This window comes from Sebastes fasciatus, chromosome 11 (genome assembly GCF_043250625.1).
Source record: "Sebastes fasciatus isolate fSebFas1 chromosome 11, fSebFas1.pri, whole genome shotgun sequence".
Classification (NCBI taxonomy): Eukaryota; Metazoa; Chordata; class Actinopteri; order Perciformes; family Sebastidae; genus Sebastes; species Sebastes fasciatus.
In genome coordinates this window covers 21948598-21970770 of record NC_133805.1, presented here as the reverse complement: position 1 = coordinate 21970770, position 22173 = coordinate 21948598, and the positions used below count along the sequence as shown (strand labels likewise).

Sequence of the window (22173 nt, the reverse complement as noted above, 5' to 3'; positions counted from 1 at the left end):
AGTAAAAATAGCGCTTGGAGCGCCTGTATGAGTGTACATTAATAACTAGTATTCAGAGGAAAATTAAAACTTACTGTTGATACTGGGCCAACATCGCTGGAACATCAAAGTGTCCAGTAGAAGCTTATGTTGGTAGGATCACAGCGAGGGGCATAGCGACCCATTTACTCTGAATCTAGTTACTGTCATAAACTGAATAAACCTGTGTGAAATAGTACTGGACAGAATGGACGGAGAATTTGACAAAGACTGTGAGGAACGGGATGGCTGTGGGCCTCCCCGTTTATCATTTGGACAGCAATGGGCTAAAGTCAAGACCAATGTAATCTGTACATTTGATCCCAAGACTAGAAATAAAGAGACTCAAGACCTAGATGAGTGGTATAACATGACAGTGAAGGAAGGGCATTTTCCAGCCACGGGAAGTGAAGCCAAATTCATGCCAGTGATGAGAGCATTAATACAGGTGGTTCATAGAAAGCTGCTGCAAGCAGGACAAGACAAAGAAAAGGGACATATGTTTGTAAGGAGGAAATTGAGGAAGAAAGAAGACGAGTTGGCAAGAAAATTGGTAAAATATAATGTGATACAGATGGCTGCCCTATCAGCCTTAGGCAGCCAGACGAAAGCCACCCACGCAAAAACCGCTGAAGCAAAACCACTAGTGAAACCCTCACCCAGTCCTAGCGCACCCCCACCACCAAACCCACATACTAGCCCGCCGCCACATGACATGTCCCTCCATCAGCAGTACCCACCTGGCCCACATCCCAACCCCCCTCCTTATCCTCCTCCTACCCCTAGTCCGGTACCAACCCCACAGGACAGTGATTATACAAACGAAGTTATGGCACCATTGTTTCAAGTGTTAGGTGGTACTTTGGAACTAGAAGAGGAAATAGAAAAAGAACGAGGAGCAGGTTCAGCCTCAGAGACGGGTAGTATGTCTGATGTAGCCAGAGAAATAGACAGGCTAAGGGAAGAACTGAGAGATCAGGCTGAACAGTACAGGTTAGGACAAGCCATGTTACCACCAGATTTGCGTAATGGAGGCGTAAGAAGGAGAGCTCAATCTACCCCTAAACCCCACACAGAGAGATCCCGTGCAGAGTATCAGGATGTCCACACTAGTGGAGGGGTAGATGAGGACGCTGATGACGAGGCTAGTAGAGCAGTAGAGGAGGGTGATGATGATGAAGATGAAAACATTCCTATCACTATAGAGGGAACCATGAGAACGCACTCCAAAGGAGGGATACATAGGAGACGGGAGGGTGAGGACGAAGAGGCGAGACCATATACACCCCCCAAAACTAGGTCACGTAAAGTTTATGGAAAGTACGAAGACGAAGGTGACAAACAGAGGAGTCAGTGTGTTGGCATGTTTCCCATTGTGGCCAAAAGCAACGGTAGAGACGAGTATCAGCCGTTCACTTTAGGTGACATTCAAGCACTGAGTGAGCTCCTACCAGGAATTCAAGAGGGAGGGGGAGTGTGGCTCACGAGCCTGTATAACAAGACCCGAGGGAAGACTTTAGCTATGGGTGATCTCAGGGCTATTTTGGGTTTCTCGGTTTCGGACTGGGCACTGAAAGAATTAGAAGCAGTGGCCGGAACAGTCCAGGTGTCAGATAGAAGCCCCCTTAACCCCTACGCTACCTCCTTCGGTAATGCTATTAGACAAAAGTATCCCATACCAGCGGGCAAGCTCCACAGCTTGGTGTTTAAGATTAAGAACGGGGAGAGTGGACGCACGTTCATAGAAAGAGCAAAGACAGAGTGGGCGGGGGCTACGGGGGTGAACCCAGATAAAGAATCACAGCAGTCTCTGTTCAGAATAGCTCTGTTAAAACATGCTCCGGAAGGAGTTAAGAGAAAGATGCAAGAGAATCCAGATATGGCAGGGGCAAAATCATGAAGATGGGAAACACATTTCTGCCATCATCAGGATGCAGAAACCATGGAGGAGGAAGAGGAAAATGAGTCATTAAAAGAGATGGTAGCTCAGTTGACTAAATTACAGTTGGCAGATGCACGGACTCGTGCAACAGATAAGAAAAAGGGAGGGAAAGAGAAAGATACCCAGATGGCTCAAATTGTAACACCAGCTCCAGCCCCGCCACAGAATCCTTATCCACTGCAGGGCCCGCCACAGGCTATGTATCAACCCCAGTATCATGTTCCTTACCAAGCTGCCCCATATCAGCAGCCCCCTTATCATGAAGGCCGGAATAGAGGCAGAGGGAGAGGAGGAGGAGGCAGGGGGAGGAGGTATGCCCAACCAAGAGGAGGCAGTTGTTTCATCTGCGGAAGCCCGGATCACTGGGCACGTGGCTGTCCTCAGAAACAACAACAGCAGATGAGAGGGCCTCCACAGCAGTCACATCAGCCAACAATACAGACTCCACCAAACCAACAGCTAGCTCCAATGCAGGCATACAGCGGGTACTCTGCGCAGGGACCTCCACCTGGTCCATATACACCAGGAATGTTCCCATAGGGGTGCCCGACGGAGATGGAGGGACAGGGGCTGGCAGAGCCCTGTCTCCAGTTGACAGTGAACGGAAAACGAAGATGGTTCATGGTGGATACGGGAGCACGTTACTCCACCTTAGCTGAACCTCTGTGTTCCCTTTCCTCTCACTATGTTTCCGTTTTGGGATTTTCCGGCACTGAACAAAGACTGCCTTTTACTGTTCCCCTTCCTGTTCGGCTTGGGAGACAGGTGATGGAGCACCCCTTTTTGTATGCACCTGATTGTCCACGTGATCTCCTGGGAAGAGATGTTTTGGCAGCACTGGGGGCTTCTGTACATTGTTCACCAGAAGCTGTGATAGTGAGTTTCCCCGGAGGAGAAGAAATGGTGTGCTCCTCGCCCTCCAGTGCTGATCGCATGTGCATGTTGAGTCCTGATACCTCACCTGATGCCCCACCACCCTGTGCAGACATATATTGGGCCCTGCTAGCCGACAGAAACTCTCTGATTGACTTTTACAACATGTGGCAACCATGGATTAGGGCTCTACACCCTTACCTCCCTGTTCTCGATCCTCCCCACTGCACTCTGAATTATGACAGAAATAATGATCTTACGTATCAAGATGAGTTCCAACAGAACCTGTTAGATACAACATGGGGGATAGGGGTAAGAGATGTTTATATAGCACCAGCAGGAGTAGCAGCCGCAGTAAAACTAACCCCAGCACAAGAACAATGGTATCGCATGTCAGAAGAAGCTGTTCCCCATGTGTCCCTAGCCATAGCTCCAAAACATCAGGCAGCAGAACTTACGGCTGTAGTTTGTGCTCTGCGGTTAGCGGAAGGGAAGGCAGTGAATATTTTCACAGACTCTGCGTATGTGTGCAATGCAATTCACAGAGATATGTCTGGCTGGGTGCAAGCAGGTTTTAAGACTAGTCCGAATAAACCTATGGCTCATGAGGAGTTGATGAAAGAGTTGTTGGAAGCAATCCAGTTACCACAGAGGGTAGCTGTGATCAAAGTGAAAGGACACAGTCAGGGCACTGACTTAGAGAGTATAGGAAACGAAGCAGCTGATGCAGCTGCTAAAAAGGCGGCAGGGTATTTACCTACTATGATGGTCATGACCACAGCAGATCTCGGTTCTGAGATAACTGATTTCTCCATTATACAAGCTCAAGAATCTGCCACAGCAGCAGAACGAACCATCTGGGAAGATAAGGGAGCTATAGAACAGTTTGATGGTATATGGTATAACGGAGATCAAATAGTTATGCCCCCCTGTTGGATGTCCTCAATACTGACTCAGACTCATGGACTTGACCATAAAAGCCACAAACAGATGTTACGAGATCTCCGCCACTGGTGGATTCCCCGGAAACATGCTACTATAACTGACTTCTTGACTAAGTGTGACGTATGTAGTACATGTAACATCAGACCTACCATCACTCCTAGGGCAGGAAAACATCCTTCTCCCACTGCCCCGGGACAGGAAATCTTTATGGATTTCACAGATATGGGAGTAAGGGCTGGGGGGAAAAGATTCCTCCTAGTAATTGTGGACGCATTTTCACGTTGGGTTGAGGCCTACCCTACGGGAAAAGAGGACGCAAAATCAGTCATTAAATGTCTGGTGAATGAGTACATTCCGAAACATGGGTTTCCTAAATTGATCAGGTCAGATAATGGTTCACATTTCAAAAATAAAGACCTGCAATCTGTTGAAAAGGCTCTGGGACTACAACACAAATTTGGCACTGTGTATCATCCACAATAACAGGACTCACACCATTTGAGCTTACGTGTGGCCGACCTTTCCCAGGGCCGTCCCAAAACCCCTCTCCCCTTCCTGACCTCGGTTACAGACCATACTATTTGAAGGTTAATGCTCTTGTGTCAGCTCTCTCCTATACAGGTGACAAACCTGTCACCCCTGTCACAGAGGACGTTCCAGGACCTGACCCCGGACCCCCGGAACACCTTTGGTTGAAGGTGTTAAAGAGGAAGTGGTCGGAGCCACGTTGGACAGGCCCACACAAGGTTCTGGCCAGAACTGCAACAGCTGTGCAGCTTGCAGGAAAAGGACTCAACTGGTGGCACCTAACACAGTGCTCCAGCAGCAGGACAGGACCTGAAGCAGAGGAGGCAGCCCCACAAGGAGCCCAGGCTACGTGAAAAGAGGGTCACGTATATTTTTTATTTTTCATATACTGTATAAACTGTGACTGTGATGAGATACACATAAGGGAAAGAAGGTTACAAGGTCTTGCCTGTATTTACAGTTAAATCAGGCTAACATGGTTGTTTAGGTGGACTCATCTAGGTGTTTTTTGAAAAAACATTATATATCACATTGTATTAAAAATTGTTGCTTAGAATAAATGCTAAAATAGACAAAAATAGATAAAAATAGATAAAAAGAGAAACCAGGGGTGGGGAGAATCCACCAGAGAGAAATTTCACTTCCTTTCCCAAACCAGTATAAAATAGGACCACCCAGATAAAAGTTTTTCAGTTGCGCGCAGGAAAACAAACTAGAAGCATCATGCAGTGCGGCAAACTGCTAGTGGCGTTTGCTGTAGCATTTGTGTTTACCTCTCTTGTCCTCGTTCTTCTGTACAAACTTTCTTAATGTGATTTGTCATGTATTTTAAATGTTTTCATTTCATATTACTATCTTAATGCAATTCATCATGTATTTTCGTGTTTTCAGTTACCATTTTAGTTATTCATGATAAAAGGAGGGAATGTGAGAGAAAATACCATGACCCTTGTGTAGAATTTGTGTACTCAGATAAATCTGAATAACCTGGGAAAGCACAGACTGTACTAGTTTAGATACATTACTTATCATCCTCGCCTCTGCACTCTGCTAAAAATAGCTAATCACAAGTAACTCTTTAACAATAGACAATGCTTTCACTCAGAAGCAGGGTGGAAGGTGTGGGCTACAAGGGGGGGAAGGCTAAACCAAGATTATAAAGAATGATGTAGTGAGGTAGCTCCCCTAATGAATATAAACTAGCTGACCAAATAGCTGCAGGTTTTGAAAACATACCTATAATAAGTGCTCTGATCCCTATCACTCCTAACAAAAATGTTGACCGCATTAACTACATCCACTATAATGTTCTCCGTTTGACTAATCTAACCCGTGATGCAATTGCCGGACTAGCTGAACAAATGGCTCCTACGTCACTGATGGTGATCCAAAATAGAATGGCATTAGATATGCTGCTGGCAGAGAAGAAAGGCGGTGTATGCTCAATGTTCCAAGACTCATGTTGTATTTTCATCCCTAACAATACAGCGCCGGACGGGACTGTAACTAAGGCGCTAGAGGGGCTCCGGACGCTGTCTGAATCGATGCACGATGACTCAGGTATCAACAGCCCCATTAACGACTGGTTAGACCGTACCTTTGGGAAATGGAAGTCCATGGTGGTATCTCTATTCTCCTCAATCCTTGCTGTGTGTGCATGCTTAGTATTATGCGGTTGTTGCTGTATTCCATGTATTCGCCACCTCACTGAGCGTGTGATTATTTCTGCTGTGCAACGAAAGCATCCGGATGCACCTCCTTCTTATCAGATGGCCATGTTCCAAGCTGAGAGACAGGGTCTCCTGGAAATGGTGGGGGATAGTGAAGATGTTGACCCTGAAGAGGTTGTGTGATGATGCTTATAATTAATACATCTGTACGTAACATTATCTATGCTTATAATAAATATATCTGTATGTAACATTATCTGTAGGTGAACTTAGTTAAGTTCAAAAGAGGGTCTGTTGGATTTATTATGTACAAGAATGTTTACAATAACCTGACTGTTGGATTTGTTATGAATAGAGTGATTGTGAGGAAAAGGGAGGTGGCAGGTGCTGTTTTCTTTTGCAAGGTCAAGGAGAGGACGGAGCCAGAAGGAGATAACGAAGAAGAAGACATGCAGCAGAAACATCACGTGCCATAACTCATGAATATTAATATTGTGTAAACCATAAAACGCTGGATCAGGGATAGCTCGGGGTTCAGACTTCGCGAACTGACCCATGCACTGTATGTTGTCAGGGACACGTAGGTTGGATCCAGATATCTGTAAACTCTTTATTTTTACTTGTGCAACATTGATTGTTCGGAATAAATTGTATTATTATGCTTTAACCCGTCTGTTTGGAAAATCTCTTTGTCACACAAGATTAACCAGCACGTAACTGGGCTTCGACCTCTCGGAGGTAGAAGGCCAGTTCCTTCAACACCCAGGTGAGCTTCTCTGAAAATACAGAGTATATCTTCAAGAGATGCTCACAGCGACTTTATCTTCTAAGGAAACTTAGTGGCCTCGGTGTCAGCCGGCAGATTTTAGAATTAGTGTACAAAACTATTGTTGAGAGGATTTTAACCTTTAACCTTCCTGCCTGGTACGGTCACCTACACTGTAGATAGAAGAATAAACTGTCTAGGATTGTGTCAATGGCAGGCAAAATAGGTGGTAAACCCCAAAAGCCCTTGACTCAACTTTTTACAGAAAGGACGAGGAAGAAAGCGAGGAGCATCCTGGCAGATAGCTCCTATCCTCTCTGCAGCCAGTCGGGAGGCGCTATAGAGCCCCTCTGGCAACTAAACATGTGTTTAAAAAGTCTTTCATCCCAAATGCCATCAATACTCTTAACTCAACACAGTGACTGAGCAGATCTGAGCCACAGACACTGACATGAACTGTTTTTAATGTGTAACATAACCTGTCTCTGTTTTTTACTAACTGCTGTCTGTTGTTTTCTGTGTTTTGTGAGCCGAAGAGAAAAATCCACCCTGGTGGACAATAAAGTTTGATTGTATTGATCTGTTCATATTGAGGGGCCGTCAGCTTTACAATTTAGTTTGGAGGGAGATTCGGTACCAGTGAAGTCAGTGCATTTTATGAGTGGGCCTTCTGTGACGTTACCCACCGTAGGGGTCAGAGGTCACCACTCCTCAATCCCCAAGGATTTTCTTTTCAGTCAAATTTTCAATTTTGACGCATTTATAGATGAAAAGTCAAGTCAATAAACATGGTCAATGATAGATAAGTATGGTTGATCAGCATGTTTGCCAACCTTCAGACATCATAGTCTAATATGAGGATTAATCAGCCTGAGTTCTGAAGGAACCGGCCCTCTATCTCCAAGAGGTCAGGGCACAGTTACGTGTTGGTTAATCTTGTGTGACAAAGAGATTTTCCAAACAGACGGGTTAAAGCATAATAATACAATTTATTCCGAACAATTAATGTTGCATAAGTAAGATAACAGAGTTTACAGAATTCTGGATCCAATCAACGTGTCCCTGACAACATACAATGCATGGGTCAGTTCGCGAAGTCTGAACCCCGAGCTATCCCTGATCCAGCGTTTTTATGGTTTACACAATATCAATATTCATGAGCTTATGGCACGTGATGTTTTTGCTGCATATCTTCTTTTTTGTTTCTTCTTCTGACTCCATCCTCCCGTGACCTTGTGAAAAGAACAGAACATGCAGTCCCATGTGCCTCCCCCTGTCCTCGCCCTTGAGTAGTTCAAAGCCTCTCCAAATGCTGCCGGAGATTATTACAATGTGACTATATAGAAATCTACAGTCACCGAATCACCTCCTCAAGGAACAAAACAGTGCAACAACAACTGAACAGCCCAAAGTCCTTCATTCCTTCACCCTGAGTTATGCCCTTAGAAGCTAATAATTGAGAGACAGTTATTGAGCAATCATGAAACAATACAACAGTTTTCAGCTTCCCTTATAAGCAGGTTATTTCAGGTCATTGTAAGCACTTTTGTACATAATAAATCCAACAGTTCACTAAAAAACTGAAATCACTAACTTTCTGTATTCTCTTTGGTGGTTTATGAGGCTTTTCAATAATTTCTAGTCTATTTGGTATAATATGTAATTTAGTTAATTTGTTCGACATCATGATAAGGCTGATTTTTCAACCAGTGGTTATGACATTAATGCCAGCTAGACAGAATAAAGCTCTGTCTGTCATGACAATAGAACTGTACTGAAAGCCTTTCCTTTACTCGGGTGACTCTTTACAGCCGTCTGAAGACAGCAGGTATCTGTTAAATCTACAGTATCTAGAGTGATGGAGTGGCCTTCAGTCCAGTACAGTATTGTCATGACAGACAGAGCTTTATTCTGTCTAGCTGGCATTAATGTCATAATCGCTGGTTGAAAAATCAGCCTTATCATGATGTCGAACTACTCGGCTACAGTCTTCCTAATGGAGTGCAGGGGATCAGGTGGAAGTGTCAGGTGTGTTGAAAGGATTAGCCACATAGTGCTTCTCACCTGCCGACATAAAGAAACAGCCCATAGTAAGGGTGTGAGAGAGAAAAGTGTCAATTATGTGAGAGTTCTGTATAACATCTGTAGAGGCCCTCCCTGTTGTATAACATCTGTAGAGACCCTCCCTGTTGTATAACATCTGTAGAGACCCTCCCTGTAATTTATCACACACTTTTTGGATAAAAGACATTCATGTGTTAATGAAAAGAACAAAACAAAAAAATATCTATGTATGTACTTATTTGTGTATTTATTTAGCCTATTTATCTTCTACTGTTACTTTGATCCTGTGCTTAAATAATGTTACACTTTTATAGAATGACCAAACTATCTTCTTGGCTTTTATTTTGACATGTTTGCCTTCACTTCCTGGTCACGTGACTGCCGTTCTCCGCACTTCGATTCAAAAGAGAAAATGACAGAAAGAAACTTGAAGAAACTAAATCGGATCGTTTTTTTAATTTGTTTTTTTCGTTTTTCGTTTGGAAACAAAAAACAAACAGAGCACCACGTGATTCCGTTTTTCGTTTGTGGTTTAAAACGAAAAACCCACGTGACTTCCGTTCTTCAATTCAAAACGAATAATGAGAAAAGGAATTCGCAAAAACAAAAAACGGAAATAGTTAAATAAACCACACAAGTGGTATACTAAGAACGTTTTGTTGACATTGAAATATTTGCTGAGCTAATAATGCAATAATACATATTGCACGATTCGCTGTTTTTCTTATCCCGTTTTTGTGAGAGCTTCTGCATTGTGTTCCTTCTTGAGAATGGAAATCAAAAACAGCTTTGAAGCCCTAATGAGCCTGTGCATTTCCTTTATGCAATTATGGAATATCAGGTCCGACTGATCATGCCCCAGGCCCTGATGTGCACCGTAGATCAAAATAGACGGATAAAGGAAACAACCATCACTTATCTTCCAGACAACCTTCTAACAACGTGATTGAATACACACATCTTTTTATTTAATTCTGTTATGTTGTATAGTGTTATGCAGTGTCATATCTCATACTGTGCTTTCTGCTGATCCAACCCATATGTTTCATATGTGTTTGCAGACCTGGAGAAGTAATATTGAAAATTATCAACTAATATTTGAATTCTAACTTTTCACTTTGCCTTGTGCACAGACAAGGAAATGTCAGTGACATTTGTTTTAAAGGAAACTGCTTCAGTCATATTGCCCAGAGCCATGCAGTCATGTTGTAAATAAAGACAACATCTTCACCTGGTGGTGAATTCGCTAATCAGTAGTGAGGTGAGATGGCAACTGTTCAGTTTTCAACTTATTGTAAAGATGCCAAAGTGCCAAAATAGACTGCAAAATTAAGGTGATATCAAAATTAAACACTCAATTATCTTTACAGTAGGCTAATATCAATTTAGTCATACATATTTATATTTGCATATGAATGTCTGTGTGTGCTTCTAAGTTTATGGTCAAGGGGACTGACCTTTATTTGAAACCAGTGTATTTGGTGGCAGCCTCAGTGCTATAGCATATTCATCAGGTTATCCCTGCTAGGGCCCTATAGCCATTTTATGATGAACAAAAAGGCCTCTTTCATAAGCAACCTACAATTACATAAATAATACCAACTACATAAATAAAGGTAATAAAAAGTTTCTAAAACATGAATACAATTAAAGGGCACGCCTCTTTGTATGAGTTGTTAAATCAAATCCATACTTTATTATATATAATTAATTAATATTTACTATATATTCAAGCTTTTCATTCTTTTAAAAACATTTTAGTGTTTTAAATATCCACTGCATTATGTCCCCTAGTTGTGCGGTAGGAACACAACCAATGAGATGTTTTGAGAGTAATATAACACAGAGTTAAAGAAACAGTTCATGCCTAAACGAAAATGTTAATAACTCATCTGAGCAGTTAAAACTCCACTGAAGTTATGTCTGAACACACACTCATTGTTAGGTTTAACCTTCAAGAATGGACACTTTTATTTTCAATATAACTTAATATAACTCTCTTCCGCTTACAAATCACACTGGAGATCTACACCTCTAGCCTAACATTAGAGAGCTGTTTAACTCAATACAAACAGTAATTAAATATATCTTGTATGAGTAAAGCTAAGCCCTGTGATAGTCTGGCGACCTGTCCAGGGTGTATACCGCCTTCGCTCAATGTCAGTTGGGATCGGCTGCAGCCCCCCCGCAACCCTGAATAGGATAAGCGGTAACAGATAATGGATAATGGATGGATAAATAAAGCTAGGTTGTATGTTTCACACATAGACTGTATGGTTTCACAGTTGTACTGTTTACAGCCTGCTGCTGCAATTACATATACATTCCAGAAGGTGGTGCTACATGTCGACTACGTATTCGAGGAGCAACACACAGCAGACTTTAGAAATCAGATATCTCTTGACAATTTATGTTCAAATACATTTTGTGAGGATATTATCTTGCTTCTTTTTCTACTTTTCAAAAGATCAATATAAAAAAGTTAAAGTGGTGAATTCAGTACTGTAAATATTGCTCTAAAAGCACTTAATTTCATATCTCTTACTCCTTATTAAAACCAAATATTTTGCTTTAATTATTTATGTGTACAGTACATTCGTTTATGATTTCTCAACTCTCAGCACATAAAAGCTTAACGTGGAGAAAAGCAAAATAAAGCAAAGATGCAGTTATCTCATTAATACTTAACATACATTTCTGTAACATGGTCATCATGTCCCTTTGTGTAACCCCTATATCAGACAGGGCAGATGTTATCTTCAGTAGCTTCTGTTCTGTCAATCAAGTTTCACTAGAAGGTCAAGGTCAGGTTTTATCAGGTAAGTCTTGTACGCTGTAATCATAAATAAACATTCACATACATAAATATTTTGACCAAATAATCATATTTTATGAAGCCAGGGTTTAAGGATTTCATGAGACAAAAGCAAGCATATTGTCCTTGACCAAATAAACACAATGCCTTGAACCCTCCCATATAAGGTTTATCCAGCAGCTATAATAGATAAGCTATTGCCACATTTAATCAACACAGTGAACTGTTGTCAGGATCAGGGCTATACTCCCAATCAGTTGGGTGTTGTGTGATCCATTTGATATCACAAAATCCAGATATATGTTAGAGAAATTCAGCTCTATATTTTTACCTGAAATATGGTTGTATAACTTTCTATGACAGGGACATTGTTTTACTTCTCAGAAAGTTTCACATGATGTTGACCTGTAGGCACAAATTCCATTCCAACATCTTTACCTTTCTTTTTGTGTCAACAACGTCTGCTACAAATAAGGTAAAAGAACTTGTATTATAATGTTGCCTGTTTGTGGGCATTTTTGTGAAATACCTATAATTGAATCATTCAGAAAACCATGTGTTTAGTCAGTTGACGCACAGCAAAAGTGTTGCTTCATGTTTCTTCTCTTCCGTTGAACTGTTTCCTGTTGTTGTGGAAAAGTATTTAGTAGGCAGTTCCTAGGATGATGAAACTGATCCCACAAGCAAAGGGAGGAGCAAAAGTCTGTATATCATGCAGGATGTGGACCTTAACTCCAAATTTCTGTGTGGCTGTCAGAGGAATCAGTCATGGGAATGCTGCTGCCGATCCTTCTTGGCTTTCTTGCCGCTCTGATTGGAGGGCTGTACCTCCTCGGGGTGTTTAGACAGCGGCGACCAGGAGAACCCCCTCTGGATAAGGGGCTCATCCCTTGGCTTGGTCATGTTTTAGAGTTTCGCAGGAACACCCGTAAGTTCCTAGAGAGGATGAAGCAAAAGCATGGCGATGTGTTCACAATACAGCTGGGAGGGTTTTACATCACCTTTATTCAGGACCCTCTGTCGTTTGGGTCACTTGTTAAGGAGAGCCGAGAAAAACTGGACTTCCACAAGTTTGCTTTGCATATCGTGCGCAGGGTGTTTGGTTACACAGCCATAGAGGGGGACGCCCACATTCGACATATGGCCAGCAACAAGCACCTCAAGGGAGACGGCCTAGAGGTAATGACACAAGCCATGATGAGTAACTTGCAGACCCTCATGCTGCACAACATCGACTCGGCTGAAGACCAAAGAACTTGGATGGAGGACGGACTGTTTATGTACAGCTACAATATTGTTTTCAGGGCTGGCTACCTGTCTCTGTTTGGCAATGAGCCACATGAGTCAGAAGGGAGTGAGGAGAAAGCCAAAGAGAAAGACAGAGCTGAATCAGAAGCCTTATTTCACGTGTTTCGCAAATATGACCAACTCTTTCCGAAACTGGCTTATGGGGTCCTGCCACCAAGGGAGAGGCTGGAAGCAGGCAGGCTATTGAGGTACTTCTGGAACACTCTTTCAATGCAGAAGATGAAGGTCAAGGACAACATCAGCGGCTGGGTGTGGGACATCCAGCGGGCCAAAGAGGAGATGGGTATGAAGGAGTCAATGATAGACAGGTACATGTTTGTGCTTCTTTGGGCCTCTCAGGGCAACACAGGACCTTCTGCATTCTGGCTGCTCCTCTTCCTCATGAAACACCCAGAAGCCATGACAGCAGTGAAGTCAGAGGTCGATAAAGTTCTGAAGGAATTTAAGCAAGAAGTCAAACATGGTGGCCCTTTAATCAACCTGACCCGTGAAATGCTGATGAAAACACCGATCCTGGACAGCGCTGTAGAAGAGACCCTCCGACTCACCGCTGCACCTCTCCTCACCAGAGCAGTGCTTCAGGATATGACTTTCAAGATGGCTGATGGTCGTGAATACTTCATTCGCGAGGGTGACAGAATGGCATTGTTTCCTTACATGGCCGTTCAAGTCGACCCAGAGATCCACCCCGACCCACAGTCATTCAAATATGACCGCTTTCTCAATCCAAACGGGAGCAAGAAAACTGATTTTTACAAGGCAGGGAAGAAGGTGAAATATTACAACATGCCCTGGGGTGCTGGAGTCTCCATGTGTCCTGGGCGTTTCTTTGCCACCAACGAGCTCAAGCAGTTTGTTTTCCTCATGTTGGTTTATTTTGAGTTTGAGCTGAAGAATCCCGATGAGAAGATACCTGAAATTGACCTCAGGCGATGGGGCTTTGGATCCATGCAACCTGACAGAGACGTTCAGTTTCGACACAGACTCAGATATTAAATCATATTAATTTTTCTGATAAAATGATTTCTTATTTTGATCATCTCTGTAAGCTTTTATTTGACAAGTATGTAGGAAACAGATTACACAATGAAGTGTTTTGTGTTTTTACACCAATGATGTGATAAGCACCTTTCATGTTTTAATATTGTTGGATATAGTATAACTACATTGTAAACCATATTCTAAATAAGAACTATGATTGATTCCCTCCAGGTGTACTATACACAAATGCACTACTATTTTCTATGTTTTGAACAGTTTATTATGAATATAACTCCTCTTTCTTCTGTTTGCTAATGAGAGAGCAGTTCAATCCAGTCAACAATAATTCAGTAATCTTTGAATAAACAAATACTGTTGGTTTAACAAAATATTGTAATTATGACTGCTTATTTGCACAGCTGTTTTCCAGCATGATATCCTTTCCAGTGAAGCTACATATCCAATGACTCACTGTGAATTGTCAATGTCTAATAATTTATCAAGCAAGACCAAAAGTCTACATAACTAGTTACATCTCATGTCTATGGAGGGGTGAGAACAAAAAAAAGTTGAAAAACCAGAGATGCCTTGCTTTGTTAATATTTTAAATTCATTTGTTAGATGGTTGTATCCTTAGTTCACCTTTGTTGAACAAAAGCACCTCTCTGTTTGTGTAACCTTAATATCAGAGATGGCGGGTGTTATCTAGCTTCTCTCTAAGGTATGAGTGATATTTAATCTGCCAATCAAGATAAAAAATTGTTGTTTTAGGGTATGCCCATGAATGGAACATCACTGGACTTGTTTCACTAGATTAAGGTCATGGTTAGGTTTTAGGTTAGGCTTGTTCACATGATTATGCATTAATGCTTGTCTGTTTTTAGATTTGTTTTCAACCTGTAATAAAGCCTTTATTTGACCAAAATAACAAAAGATCACATTTTATGATGCCAGGGCCTATTCATTTAATTTTCCTTGACCAGATAAACCTATTACATTGTGGTCTCTGAACTTTGTTTTACAATGTAATTGCCCAATAGCCCATGACTGGCACTCCGTTGTCTTAGCTGGTTAATTTGTGAAGTTATACATCACCATTTCTTAAACTTAAACTTTATTAGGATCATCATATATATATATATATGTATATATATATATATATACATATATATACATATACACAGGTACATACCTTTGCATCCAACTCATCCTAAGCATCGTCCTTTAACCACCAACCTTGTGGTTAAAGGACGACCTGCTCTACCCACTGAGCTACAGCCATCCCTGCATGTTGTATCAAGAGTTTCAAGCCTTACTTCCTAATTAGAAATGAACTGTTATCATCCTTAAATACTGAATTGTGGGTGTATCCCAATATTTATTCAAGCTTTTCATTCTTTTAAAAACATTTTAGTGTTGCAAATGTCCATTGCATTATGTCCCCTAGTTGTGCTGTAGGAACACAACCAGTGAGATGTTTTGAGAGTAATACAACACAGATTTAAAGAAACAGTTCATGCCTAAACGAAGATGTTAATTACTCATCTGAGCAGTTAAAACTCCACTGAAGTTATGTCTGAACACACACTCATGCAGGGAGTTCCATCTCAGCTGGTTGGACCTGATGGTACCAAATTTACTATTTTGTGACTTCTTCTGACCTTTGCTGTCAGGGCCTGAGATTTTGACCCACTTCACCTTCATTTTAATCATCCAATAATTACTCCGCCTTTACAAAACCAATGATATCACAATAAGTGCATAATGGATGTAGCTTTAAAGGTCACATATTATACTCCATTTAAACTAGTTATTATAGGTCTCAGACACCTCCAAACCATGTCTCTGAAGTTTTTTTTTCAAAAAAACAATCAGATCATGCATTCCAGCATGTCTCTATAACCTCTGTTTCAGCCCATTTCCAAAAGTGCTGATTTCTGTGTCTGTAGCTCTGTAGGTCTCATATTATGCTCATTTCCAGGTTCATAGATGTATTTTAATGTTGCACTAGAACATGTTTACATGCTGCAATGTTCAAAAAACCCTTTATTCTTCTCATACTGCAGCCTGAGTCTGCCTGCCTCAGAGCCTAATTCAGCCTCTGTCTGAACACCCCTGATTCACAGCCTGTCTCCTCCCACTCTGCTCTGATTGGTCAGCGTTTTCTGTCAATCAAACGTCCTCAACAACAGCGTCACCCTCCCCCTCCCTCCCGGAGAAGCTCTCTCTCTCTCTCAGAGAGACGAGTGGAGAGATAGCAGCTAGAATAAAGTTTATAAACCACTTTAAAGTTTATAAACCAGAAACTTCACCCAGCGCACGTTACCGGAGGAATCTGATCAGAAATCGGCGACACATGATGAAAATCTGCGGTCCAGATTCCAGGTTTTCCTGACGGTTTCTCTCAGGTAAATAATACTATTTATATCTCTGTTGGTTAGCTCAGTGTTTACCTCATGCATCAACTCTGTAAACCGTAAACATACACTCTGTTTTACGTCTGTCTTTACAGATCCATCTGTGAGAAATGACCGACAGAATCATCCCAGAGGAGAGCAGATAGCTGTGAGCAGACAGCTGAGAGCAGATGGCTCTGTTTACATGGAGATACAGAGCTAACCCGTTAGCATGTAGCTACATGCTAACGGGTTAGCTACATGCTACCGCTATGACACGGTGTGTAAACACAGCGACCATCAGGGTGGAAAATAGAAGATGTGAAACAGTAGTCAGTTCATTATTTCTGCTAAAAGATAAAGTATGGAAGATCAGAGTAATGGTATATTATTTACAGTAGTAGCTGTCTCTGTGTTACCATGACTACAGACCATCGGAGCTTAGCTTACCATAGTTTACCAGAGCTGAAGACTTTCTCCTGTACCATGTTAACTTAACTAACTAACAGGTGAGATGATTACAAATGCTGTGAATAATTAATATTGTCATCTGTCAACTCAAATAAAGTTTGACTGTGAAACAGAAATGTGTTGTGTTGCTTACAAGTCACTATTTACTACCTGTACTCTGCTACATGCATGACATCAAATATATATAATATATAAATATCATCTGTTTAAACAGTGTAATTACATAAAGCCTTTGTGAAAGAACATGTTATATTTAGATGATGGGAGTACATGAAGCCTGTTCTGCTGGTTCTTGCAGACTAACAGTAGGAGCTACTTTGCTCAAGTTCGGTTGAGGAGGAGAGACAGTGACGCGCTGTGGGGCGGGGTCAGCTACTGAAGGTTCTGCTCTGGTTCACCAGGAAACCCTTATATGGCTAATTCTCAAATGACGTCAGAAGAAAAGAAAAGCTGCGCAGCGTTGTTTCGACACCCATTTCCGGACAAACGGAGCAGGAGAAAAAGAGAGAGGATGGTCTTTTATGATACTATGGTGACTTGTAGACACACTGGGGACAGATATTGATGTTTAAAAGACATGGAAAAGTGCATTTTGCATAATAGGTGACCTTTAACAGAATTACTTTTTATTAATTTGGATAAATATATAAATTGCTATAACACGATAGGTAAGAACTATGATTTATTCTGTCCTGTGTTAGTCTATTTTGTTCAGCCTCAGCTGCTCTCTCTTGTGGAAAAATGTGTTTTACCTCATATTTTCACACTAAACTGCTCATTAAAGGTAACAAATACAGAAAAAATGCACAAAAAAGCCTGTTGTGTTGAGTGACAGAGATTTAACAGAGGATGGACAACATTCACATGATAAAGGACCTCGAGAATATGGTCAGAAATTTTGTCATTTTGTCAGACAAAATATTTAGAAATTTCATGTACATCACCTGTCACTTGTACAAACTTAATCTAAAGGATCCACAGATAGTGGAATAAAAGTAATTAATGGGTACCTCCATAAAAATTGGTAGCGAGGCCAATAAATATTTTATTACATTTCTGTCATTTCGTTAGGTGTAGCCTACAAAAATGGACACTTTGACTTTCAATATAACTTAATATAACTCTCTTCTGCTTACAAATCACAATGGAGATCTACACCTCTAGCCTAACATTAGAGAGCTGTTTAACTCAATACAAACAGTAATTAAATATATCTTGTATGAGTAAAGTTAAGCCCTGTGATAGTCTGGCGACCTGTCCAGGGTGTATACCGCCTTCGCCCAATGTCAGTTGGGATTGGCTCCATCCCCCCCGTGACCCTGAATAGGATAAGCGGTAACAGATAATGGATAATGGATGGATAAATAAAGCTAGGTTGTATGTTTCACACATAGACTATACAGTTTTGCAGTGAACACCCTGCTGCTGCAATAACATATACATTCCAGAAGGTGGTGCTACATGTCTCGACTACATAGTCGAGGAGCAACACAGAGCAGACTTTAGAAATCAGATAACTCTTGACAATTTATGTTCAAATACATTTTGTGAGGATATTATCTTGCTTCTTTTTCTACTTTTCAAAAGATCAATATCAAGAAGTTAAAGTGGTGAATTCAGTACTGTAAATATTGCTCTAAAAGCACTTAATTTCATATCTCTTACTCCTTATTAAAACCAAATATTTTTCTTTATTTATTTTGTGTACAGTACATTCGTTTATAATTTTTCAACTCAGCACATAAAAGGTTAATGTGGAGAAAAGCAAAATAAAGCAAAGATGCAGTTATCTCATTAATACTTTACATACATTTTTGTAACATGGTCATCATGTCCCTTTGTGTAACCCTATATCAGACAGGGCAGATGTTATCTTCAGTAGCTTCTGTTCTGTCAATCAAGTTTCACTAGAAGGTCAAGGTCAGGTTTTATCAGGTAAATCTTGTACACTGTAATCATAAACAAAAATGTACATACATAAATATTTTGACCAAATAATCACATTTTATGAAGCCAGGGTTTAAGGATTTCATGAGACAAAAGCAAGCATATTGTCCTTGACCGAATAAACACAATGCCTTGAACCCTCCTGTAAAATAAATATTAAAGTAATTCAAGTAAATACATAGTGTGTACACACACACGCACGCACGCACGCTGGCACGCACGCTGGCACGCACGCTGGCACGCACCCACGCATGCTGTAACATTTATTAATATAAAGTATACATGAGGTGAGGAAAAGACTAAAACTGGAGTTTTTTCGGTGGAGTTCTGTATTAACAACAGAAAAAGTAAAATATTTACAAAGTTCAATCAGCTATTCCACCAGCTATAATAATTAAGCAATTGCCACATTTAACCAAGTCAATGAACTGCCGTCAGGGTCTGGGTTATACTCCCATTCAGTCGGGTGTGGTGTGATCCATTTGATATCACAAAATCCAAATATATGTTAGAGAAATTCAACTCTATATTTTTACCTGAAATAGGGTTGTATGACTTTCCAATATATAATGTGTGACATTATCTCACTATTTTAGAAACAATATGTGAGAAAACATAAATGAGAAGAACGAACAGAATGAAAATTGTTCACTGAGGTGTGGAAATATAATTTAACTTCTCACTGTCAATGTTAGAATATTGGGTTTCCAAAGTATAGATAAGTGAACACAGTTTAAAACAGCACTTTCCAGCTCTAAGCACAACAACAGGAACATTGTTTTCCTTATCAGAAAGTTTCACATGAAGTTGACCTTTAGACACAAATTCCATTCCTGTGTCTTTACTTTTTGTGTCAACAACTTCTGCTACAAATTGGTTAAAACAACTTATATTATAATGTGGCCTGTTTGTGGGCATTTTGAAAACCATGAAAACCATTCGGTTGGCGCATAGCAAAAGTGTTGCTTCATGTTCTCTTCTGTTAAACGGTTTCACTGTTTACTGTTAAAGGGAGTATTTGTAAGATTCAGAAATGCTGCTTAACAGCGACACCTGTGGCCTTGAAATCAACGAAAGTCAGCGTCGAGCTCGCGCTTGCTCGCTCTACATAGACATGAATGAGCATCGCTAAAAACAGTGAGGCGACAGACGTCAGCTAAAACCACAATATCACTCTATATTTCAGCTGCTTGGCAGTAATGTTAGCTGACCAGACGAAGGTCTCTCCATGAATCAATGCTGATCCTAGTGTTGGCTTTTCCTGCTCAGCGCAGGCTTCAGCAGCGGGGCTCCTCAACGAGTTACGTTATCGCCTCCCGACCGCAGCCGGCAGCCGAAGACACCGGCACCCGGTCGGTAACGAGACGATAACGTAACTCGTTGAGGAGCCCCGTCACTTCACAAGACACGGAAAACCTCTGTTGGTCTGGAGGAGCTGCAGCATTTATTTCTGCACAAACGTCCACTCTACATTGACTAGATATTCTCAGAGCTAAACTGACTCTTCTGCAGTGTGTAGTGAGCGCGCGTTCACGTCTAGAGGTGGAACGAGACAGCGAGGACGCGCGCGCTGTCTGAGTGAAGGAGAGCAGGCAGCGGAGACGAGGCTCCGGCCACACGCGAGCGCGCATATGCGAGCGCGCATATGCGAACGCGCATGTGTGCCGACCCGCTACATTTATACGCTTAAAAAGTTACAAACAGTCCCTTTAAATCGAAAAGTATTCAGTAGGCAGTTCCTAGGATGATGAAACCGATCCCACAAGCAAAGGGAGGAGCAAAAGTCTGTGTATCTTGCAGGATGTGGACCTTAACTCCAAATCTCTGTGTGGCTGTCAGAGGAATCAGTCATGGGAATGCTGCTGCCGATCCTTCTTGGCTTTCTTGCCGCTCTGATTGGAGGGCTGTACCTCCTCGGGGTGTTTAGACAGCGGCGACCAGGAGAACCCCCTCTGGATAAGGGGCTCATCCCTTGGCTTGGTCATGTTTTAGAGTTTCGCAGAAACACCAGTAAGTTCCTAGAGAGGATGAAGCAAAAGCATGGCGATGTGTTCACAATACAGCTGGCAGGATTTTACATCACCTTTATTCAGGACCCTCTGTCGTTTGGGTCACTTGTTAAGGAGAGCCGAGAAAAACTGGACTTCCACAAGTTTGCTAAGCATTTGGTGCGCATGGTGTTTGGTTACACAGGCATAGAGGGGGATCACGACATTCTCCAGATGTCCAGCAACAAGCACCTCAAGGGGGACGGCCTAGAGGTAATGACACAAGCCATGATGAGTAATTTGCAGAACCTCATGCTGCACAACATCGACTCGGCTGAAGACCAAAGAACTTGGATGGAGGACGGACTGTTTATGTACAGCTACAATATTGTTTTCAGGGCTGGCTACCTGTCTCTGTTTGGCAATGAGCCACATGAGTCAGAAGGGAGTGAGGAGAAAGCCAAAGAGAAAGACAGAGCTGAATCAGAAGCCTTATTTCACGTGTTTCGCAAATATGACCAACTCTTTCCGAAACTGGCTTATGGGGTCCTGCCACCAAGGGAGAGGCTGGAAGCAGGCAGGCTATTGAGGTGCTTCTGGAACACTCTTTCAATGCAGAAGATGAAGGTCAAGGACAACATCAGCGGCTGGGTGTGGGACATCCAGCAGACCAAAGAGGAGATGGGTATGAAGGAGTCAATGATAGACAGGTACATGTTTGTGCTTCTTTGGGCCTCTCAGGGCAACACAGGACCTTCTGCATTCTGGCTGCTCCTCTTCCTCATGAAACACCCAGAAGCCATGACAGCAGTGAAGTCAGAGGTCGATAAAGTTCTGAAGGAATTTAAGCAAGAAGTCAAACATGGTGGCCCTTTAATCAACCTGACCCGTGAAATGCTGATGAAAACACCGATCCTGGACAGCGCTGTAGAAGAGACCCTCCGACTCACCGCTGCACCTCTCCTCACCAGAGCAGTGCTTCAGGATATGACTTTCAAGATGGCTGATGGTCGTGAATACTTCATTCGCAAGGGTGACAGAATGGCATTGTTTCCTTACATGGCCGTTCAAGTCGACCCAGAGATCCACCCCGACCCACAGTCATTCAAATATGACCGCTTTCTCAATCCAAACGGGAGCAAGAAAACTGATTTTTACAAGGCAGGGAAGAAGGTGAAATATTACAACATGCCCTGGGGTGCTGGAGTCTCCATGTGTCCTGGGCGTTTCTTTGCCACCAACGAGCTCAAGCAGTTTGTTTTCCTCATGTTGGTTTATTTTGAGTTTGAGCTGAAGAATCCCGATGAGAAGATACCTGAAATTGACCTCAGGCGATGGGGCTTTGGATCCATGCAACCTGACAGAGACGTTCAGTTTCGACACAGACTCAGATATTAAATCATATTAATTTTTCTGATAAAATGATTTCTTATTTTGATCATCTCTGTAAGCTTTTATTTG

The 22173-nt window shown here is 41.9% G+C and overlaps 3 protein-coding genes and 2 long non-coding RNA genes across 6 annotated transcripts in view; 4 read left to right on the top strand and 1 right to left on the bottom strand.

Moving 5' to 3' along the window:
- The window catches only part of gjc2 (gap junction protein gamma 2), a 74863-nt gene that overhangs the window by 17057 nt on the left and 35633 nt on the right, over positions 1–22173 (top strand). The window lies entirely within an intron of this gene.
- Positions 1624–4641, top strand: LOC141777370 (uncharacterized). Its single transcript, XR_012595892.1, has 2 exons — positions 1624–1867; positions 2067–4641. It is a non-coding gene; the product is annotated as an uncharacterized LOC141777370 (long non-coding RNA).
- LOC141777371 (uncharacterized) lies at positions 2105–5515 on the bottom strand. Its single transcript, XR_012595893.1, has 2 exons — positions 3133–5515; positions 2105–2868 (listed from the first exon to the last, which is right to left on the bottom strand). It is a non-coding gene; the product is annotated as an uncharacterized LOC141777371 (long non-coding RNA).
- On the top strand, positions 12352–14843 carry LOC141777368 (5-beta-cholestane-3-alpha,7-alpha-diol 12-alpha-hydroxylase-like). Its single transcript, XM_074651566.1, has one exon. The coding sequence runs from the start codon at positions 12390–12392 to the stop codon at positions 13923–13925; it is 1536 nt and encodes a 511-aa protein (XP_074507667.1). The 5' UTR covers positions 12352–12389; the 3' UTR covers positions 13926–14843.
- LOC141777374 (7-alpha-hydroxycholest-4-en-3-one 12-alpha-hydroxylase-like) overlaps positions 20538–22173 on the top strand; it is a 2491-nt gene continuing 855 nt past the window's right edge. The window contains exon 1 of the mRNA XM_074651571.1: positions 20538–22173. This exon is cut by the window's right edge and continues 855 nt beyond it. Coding sequence (XP_074507672.1) covers positions 20575–22110 — 1536 coding nt within the window. The 5' untranslated portion in view covers positions 20538–20574 and the 3' untranslated portion in view covers positions 22111–22173.